Genomic DNA, 7,766 nt, shown 5'->3' on the forward strand with positions numbered 1-7,766 from the left:
CCCCCCCCCCACTTCCTCACAATATGAAATCTGGGTAGGGAGGGAAAGAGAGAAAAGACTTAAATCTGTTCTGCATCCCCTCCCTCTTGTTCTACATTCCCCCACCTACCTGTCACATACCTATTGTCTCCCATTCCTTCTGATCCTCACTGCCAGGATTTGCATTTTCACAGACGTACATTTTGGCTTCTGTTCCACCCAGGAGGGCACACAAACTCTCCCTGTGCCTGAAGAAAGGTGTTTGAGCCCAAAAGCTTGAAAAGAACAATTTTTCTAACTATTCAGTTGGTCCAATACAAGATACCACATTTACCCAAAGGACTTGTCTACTGACTTAAATTTGTGCATTCATAAAACTATATTGCCTGGAAACATTATTTTATCATTAAAAATAATTGTGCGTGCATGTATGTATAAAATGATGACAAAATACATTATACATAGTGTATTTTGTCATCGTTGTATACCTACATGCACACACAACCACATAGAATACAGATTATCTAGGAAGTTAAACAAGAATGCTTGTATACATGGGCTCAAAAGTGGTTTAATTCCAGTTATGTATATTTCTTTGGGATTTGTGTATATTTTTAGGGCCTGTATAAGTCTGACACAAGGAAAAACAGGTAATGATGAGGGAAAATAAGGAACATTTCCCTAGAGCAAGGGCCTGAATCAAAGCCTGCTAGAATCAATGGAAGAGTTTCTATTGTCTGGGGATTAGGGCCTTTGAGTATTGTCCCTTTCAAATGCACAAGCCGAGAGGCCAAAATGGCATGGGTAAATTGGAAGTTTGCCAGGAACAGGTGTGGTTTCAAGCCTTCATCTTGGAGTATATTTTTACCATCGTTCTCCTCTCCTGTTCCCACCTAGCCCTTCCTCCTCCTGGAAACCATAGAAACTTTGATTTAAATAACATTTCTTCCATGGGGGAACTGTTCTAGTCAGTCAGGCAACAGTAATTTCTGTCTGTGATTTTTTAGATGAGCCTAAAGAAATTAGGCATCACTCCCTTGGAATCTGAGAGTTGAGCATCTGAACTGCTGCTCGGTTTCCACGATTGATCCAGACCTATGCCTTTGGTATTGTGATGCCTAGAGCCATAAATTTCATTTCGTAGTTAAAAGGGTTAAAGAACTTCTTCATTTCAGTTTCTTTGTGTAAATGCTAAATTGAAGAATATTTGGATTTTTCCCAATGAAAGGTTTTTTGGGGAGGGTTTTGGTTTGTTTGTTTTTAAAAAACAAAAAAAGGGCTGCCCCCAATTTATGCATTACCATAATTTTTGGGTCTGTTTTTGTTTGTTTTTTAAAACAGTATATTTATATTTGACAATTGTTTTTCACGCTATTGGAGGTCTCATTCATACTTGCTTTTCCAGGAAGAAACAGACTATATTTATTTTTTGCCTATGTAAATAATCTCTTCCCTGTAATATGAAACTCGAGTTCTCTCACATACGGCTTCTCTTGGAATAGGACTCTGTTGACTTGCTGCACTTGTGCATACAGTATGTGTATTGCACCGTGATGGAGCCCGATCACTAAGTATAAAGTGGGAGCATGATGACTTTGTGTTGAAAGATTTCCTGGGTCCAATACTGTATGGTATAGGATATTGCTGGAATGACAGAGCTGCTTCTCTACACAGGTAAAAACTAACATAACATAATACACTGCACATATCTTTGCTGCCGTAAGACATTGTAGGACACATTTCTTATTTTAAGACTAAGTGTTTAAATGTGAATAAATAATAATCCCATTTCTTTTACACATCAGCCTGTAGATTTTTGTAATATGCTGATTTTTACAGGTACTTTTTTCATGTAGTGCTATTTGGAACACCATCCTTTGAGAAACTTTAGAAATAGGTATTTTTTTAATCAGTGTTAAGTATTTTAATAAAATGAAAGCATTTGGGGTATTTTTGCATTTCATGATGAGACTGGAGAGACTGCAGTTCTGTTGGTATCGCACATCCTTATCAGTGCTTTCAGTGTAAACTCTAAAATTGTTGACAGCATCAGGGGTAGCAGAACAAGAAGGGTATTATTTGCATACATATTGAGAAGCAAGAATAAATATTACTACTTCATCAGTGGAACTTAAATAGACTGAAACTATTTGATAAATAGTATGAGATGACTTTTAACTGTATGAAACTATAAACCATTTTTTGTAGTGAGTATATCAGGCTAAACAGAAGACAAATAAATCAAGACAGTGATACAACATGCTGCTTGACAAAGTTAGAGTAAGCTGGGCAGAATTAATGTTCTGTAACGTACATAAAGCAGCATAGGAACCATTGGTAACTGTTTACATGCTATTAATAATTAGCAACCTTCGTACTAGTCTGTTAGCAAAGAACCAGGCATTAGGCACAATAGAAACTCAACTCCATACAGTTGGGTTCAAATTACCGTAGACTTGGACAATAGGCGCGAACGGTGCTCTTTTGGGCTTCTGCCACTGTAAACAATGGGATGTTAGAATGTTTCATTTGTATATTGATTTATTAATTTGGACAGGTGCAGGTTGATCATATAAAATAGATTATTATTCACATGTAGCCACAAGATAGTCTAAACTATCTGATCAGGGCATGATGATAAACAGCATCATGAAGGACTCAGTGCAAATTAACCCTTCTATGGTGTTGGTTCTTTACATTAAAAGAATCATTAATAATAAGTAAATCTTTCTGTGTATTTACAGTCTAGCAAATAAGCTATCTGTGTGCAAATTAGTCATTTGCACACACAATATGCGTTTCCTGTTCCATTCAACTCTTTTTTTGCTAAAATTCCTTCTTTTATTTTATAGTAAAGATATTATGCATCATTTCTGAGCCAGATCTCTTTACTGTTAATGAGGTATACCCCTGGGGAGCAGAGATTCCAATCTGTTGGATCTCAGCTGGGTTGGGGCATGGGACAGTGTGGTGTCATCTCCAAGGTATAATTATCCTGAATTGTGTGAGAACCCTTCTGCCTCATATCATCCAGGTAAAAGAATGTAGAGCCAAAAGGATTGCTGCTCACCTTAGCATCATCTCTGCAGTTTTGCAGAAATTAACTGTTTAAATTCAAGCTATGTAAGCAAGAATTCAGGCTTTCTTCTGCCCATCCATAGTCTGAATAGCCATGTTTCCTAAAGGAGATTCCTGAGGTGAGGAGCAACATTGGGAGAATGAATGCGTACATGGCTCCATTGACTGAGTGTTGCCTTCGAGGCATGGGAAAGCTAGCACCGAGAAGTCAATTAAAGGCAGGTGCAGATGATTCTGACCTCTGGTATATCTCCCTATTATATCCTGTACCTATTATTTTCCTAAAATACACACATTGTCCTTATCACATGCAACAAGAGGCAAACCATACCACTGGATAATAGCAAGGATACTCCATGAATACAAGCATGAATACAAGTTCTCAGTTTCCAGTCCCATGGATGAGCTTAACCTGCAAATGGAGTGAGATGACCCCATAGAGTTAATACGTTAAATATTGTCTTGCTATAAAGCAGTGAGCCATCCCATTAAGTTTTAGTGGAAACTGCTCTGGTACATGGTGTTTTCAACAGTCTTTTTCTGCACTTATCCCTGGGTGAGACAAGGTTGGCTGTATAGTCAGCTTGATGAATGAAGGTTTTTAATCTTTCTGTTCACACATCTATATTTTGTTTTTCAACATTATACTGTATTTCAAAACTAAAGTCGTCTCCCTTTGATCTGCGCATGTGACTCCTGTTGATGCTAATAGGAGTTATGTGCACACATTGAAGGATGGTAGACTAGAGTTTCTCCTGAGGTGAACAACTGTTTTATAATTAGAGCTGTGGGAATGAAGGAAAGCCCAGCTAGCAGGCAAACGGTCATTCTTTCAAAAAGCTTGGTAAACTCATAAAGCTCAGGAGCTTAATCTCTGAACCAACATGCTTGTTATCTAATCCCCACCAGCTGTTCTGTATTCAGTGACCCTGACATCTGTAACGGAGCTGAAAGACCCCATCTATACTGGGTGACACCTTCACCAACTGAGCTCACTTGTTCCTTCACCACTCCTGCCCGCTAGTCTTAAATTCTTATTCACCTGCCAGAAAGCACTCAGATGTTCTGTTTCTTCTTCCTCCACATTTACAAGTTGGTCCTGATGATTTTTCTTTTCTTGCTTGTGTGTTACTTTTTATTTTGGGCATTGTTTAGATAATCACATTTTCAACAGGCCTCTCTCTTGCCTTACTGATAGTAGAGAGGTAGTTACCAAGAGTTTCCTTCAGAGAACTCTCAGTTTTTTACAGCAACCTAAACTGTGATTTAAGGAGATAAATCTCTTGGCAATGTTTCAGCTGTTGTAAATTGACAAAGCTCTAATGACTACATTTGATCTTCTCCACTTTGCACAAGGAACCTGACTTGTGTATTTAAGTTGATAGAAACGATAAATCTTGTGTTGAGTGTAGCTGAAGTGTACTAACACGTGTACTTTAGGCTAGCATTTCCCAAACCTGGTGGGTTCACACCCAACCATCGTAAAGTTGGGCACCATTGTGCCTCCCACCTATTCCAGTCATTGCTGATTCCCCCTCACTGGTGGCATCAGCAAACAATTGGCAGCGAGGGAAGTGGCAGAAGAAACTGAAGTAAAGAGGGCACAAGAATAGCTGAGAAAGGGTGCCGTGCTAGTTGCCACTGTGATTTGCACGTGTTCCCCTCCCCTCCCCCTTTGCTTTTACAGAGCAGTAGGTAACCATAGAGGGCTGGATCCACACTGAGCACCTCAACTCCCAACTTGTCTTCTAGTTTCTGGGGTGAAGTCCACAGCCCTAAGTTAAATATCTGTGCTTTTGAAAACAGAAGACTTTCTCATTATTATCCTCTTTTAAAACACATCTAGTAGTTACGGTGTCTATCTTTTATGTAATGACCTAATGGTTAGGGCAGTCCTTTGGAAGGTAGAAGATGGGGACAGACTTGAATCATCGGAGTCCTGTTTCTGGAGGTATAGTCTACCAAATTATTATAAGAAGGTAGGTGGTGGTACCACCCTGCCACCAGTGTTTAGAATGAAAGTGGCCATGACCACTGATTTTTGGTGAGCAGAATGCTGTCAGATGTCTTAGGCAGAGGAATACTTCGTTGTATTGCAAAAGGTTTTAGATGAGATATAGGTGCCAAGCTGCTCAGCCCTGCAAAGACAGCTGCACTTCTGGGCATGCCTGGCAGTGCACTAATGGACTCTACAGTGAGGGGTTAGGGGTGGGTTTTGAAGATTGCAGCATGGGGCTTAGGCACCTTAAATTGAGCTGCATGAATCTACTGCAAGTGGGGACTTTCATTCCTTCTCAAGCTTTGTTGAAAATGACAAAGTAGTTTTCAGATCGGTTAAGGTAAAAACTGAAGCAGTATGTCTCAGCTTGTCTTGGCAAGCTATAAAGGAAGTTACTGTTACTAAACTGGTGTTTGATTTTAATTATGGTCAGTTTTTATTTGGAACCCATTTCCTTCATGTGGTTTGGTTTGTTTTTCAGAATGGCACTAAGAAGTTCTGGGACTTTATGAGGACTCATGACAGGTAAGCACAGAACGCATGAACTAGTGTCTCTCTTATCTATATCAGCGATTCTCAACCAGGGTACTACAGCATCCTGGGATGCCTTGAGATCCTTTCAAGTGTGCCACGGTGTCCCATGCCACTCTTAAATGTGAAAACATGATTCACAAGATAAACCCAGAGATTTCAAACGGGAGTCCATGGTGTTACAAACGTTCTGACCTGTTGTGGCCTTTCTGGTCGTGTCCACATGAGCGTGGACATTTGTTTCCCTGTGCTGCTGCTAGTTGTCCCCAGGAAACACCTGTACCATGTGCCCTCTGGCACATGACAGGTTACCCTGGGTGGGATAGGGGAGGCTGGGGCCAGCACTGGCCCCAGAATCTTTACCTGAGGTCCTGGGGGCCTCCTGGGGCTGCAGCAGCAGTGATCCTGCCGCCACATGCAGCACTCCGCATTTTTGTCCGCAGTGTTTTTTGACCCTGGGATCTCATAGGGTCAAAAAAAAAAAGCCCCTGTGCTGCTGCTTTGCAGCGCAGGGAACAGCTGAATGTGCAGCGTGTGGTGCTGCAGTTGTATTTGCAGCTCGACATACTGCACAGCCACGCTCATCTGGATACAGTCTCCGAGTCCTTTTCAACAGTAGATTTGTTCTATTACTTTTCTTTAGACAAAAAGCAAGTGAAAACTAAGCTGGCATTTTCTGAGCAGTGTCTTGAATCTAAAAAGGTAGAAAACCACTGATCTCTGAGCTTTATTTCATTCAACGTTGTATTCACCAATCCAAATTCCCATGTTTTGGGTCCTCCCTTTCTCCTTCAAATCCTTCTAAAGACGCATTTCTGTGATGCTTCCAGATAGGAGCTACTATTCAGTCACTTGTCTTCTCCTTTGCGCAGTTCAGGAGAAGGAGTAAAAGGAAATTAAAATAGTTCTTCTTTAGGCTTCTACACATCTTTTGTCTCATCTGTGTCTGACTTTAGAGTGTAATTTTTTTGATGCAAGAACTGCTACACTCAATGCATGTATTCGAGCTCAATGCAAATATTAGAGATGATCTAGAACAGGGGTGGCAATTATTTTGGGCGAGGGACCGCTTACTGAGTTTTGGCAAGCCGTCAAGGGCGGCATGATAGGCAGCCATGGGCAGATAAATATTAATTTTCTAAATTTTTTAGGGGCCCCACAGGCCCGATAAAATGGCCTGGCAGGCCGCATCTAGCCCCTGGGCCACATTTTGCTCACCCCTGATCTACAAAGTGCACTTGAAGAAGAGGAATGCGTGACATTTTGCTGTACAACTATGAATACAGCACAGCGTTCAGAGGAAGGATGATGTTCCCCAAACCTTGCTCTTAATCCTGATAAGACTACAGTTAAATGTTATGAGCCAGTATGTAACCCTGTTCTTCAGTTATGGTTATGTAGCCCCTACCTAGACCCTTAGTATAAAGACAGTTAAAACATCACTAGGAAGATATGGCCACATCTTTTTAAGTTTTCCACATGCAATCTTTAGTATGAATGTAGCATGAGAAATTCTTCTTTAAACAGGGCCTAACATTACAATAGCCTAATTTCTGTAGCAGTGATCTCTCAGACAAGGCCTTACTGAATTGACCTTGAAAGGAAAATTTCAGTTTCTGACCAGTGCCCACATCCTGTCAGTCTATCTCATCCCAACATCACACATTTCTCTTAACCATAGGGAGGATAAAAATCAACGATTTAAAAAAAAATAAAAAATGGATTTTAAATTTAAATCAGATTTTTTTATTTAGTTGTATTTTTTTCCTTAAGATGCTTTAAAAAAACCCCTATATATAGTTTTAATGTATGATATGCTACAGCTCAAAGATATCGTCATGTACTAGGGGTTATAACTTCTAATTATATACTATAAGAGAGAATATATTTATGTAACCTTTTTAGAAGAGTTTTATAAATAGGTCACAAGAGGCCATGGACTATATCAGGGGCCCAGTCTTATGGTGTTCTCAGAGACTCCCCTATACATTAGTAAAGATTAAAAAATCCCACAGGACCCTGTGCTCAGTCTAGAAGATGCCATTAAACATCTCTGTGATGCTTAATTTCAGGTCTCAAACTGTAGATTTGTGTCTCCAGAGGTAACATCCTTGTTAACACCAGTATATGAAGATGAGCTATAACCAACCTGATTACTAGGGATGTGCAAAGCAGGCCC

General features: G+C 40.1%; 1 protein-coding gene across 1 annotated transcript in view; it reads left to right on the forward strand.

Moving 5' to 3' along the window:
- NUDT14 (nudix hydrolase 14) overlaps nucleotides 1-7,766 on the forward strand; it is a 137,189-nt gene that overhangs the window by 41,720 nt on the left and 87,703 nt on the right. Inside the window, exon 2 of the mRNA XM_019518471.1 lies at nucleotides 5,538-5,581. Coding sequence (XP_019374016.1) covers nucleotides 5,538-5,581 — 44 coding nt within the window. The remainder of the gene's footprint in view (nucleotides 1-5,537; nucleotides 5,582-7,766) is intronic.

This window comes from Gavialis gangeticus, unplaced genomic scaffold (genome assembly GCF_001723915.1).
Source record: "Gavialis gangeticus isolate Ggan-Ray unplaced genomic scaffold, GavGan_comp1, whole genome shotgun sequence".
In the NCBI taxonomy this organism is placed as follows: Eukaryota; Metazoa; Chordata; order Crocodylia; family Gavialidae; genus Gavialis; species Gavialis gangeticus.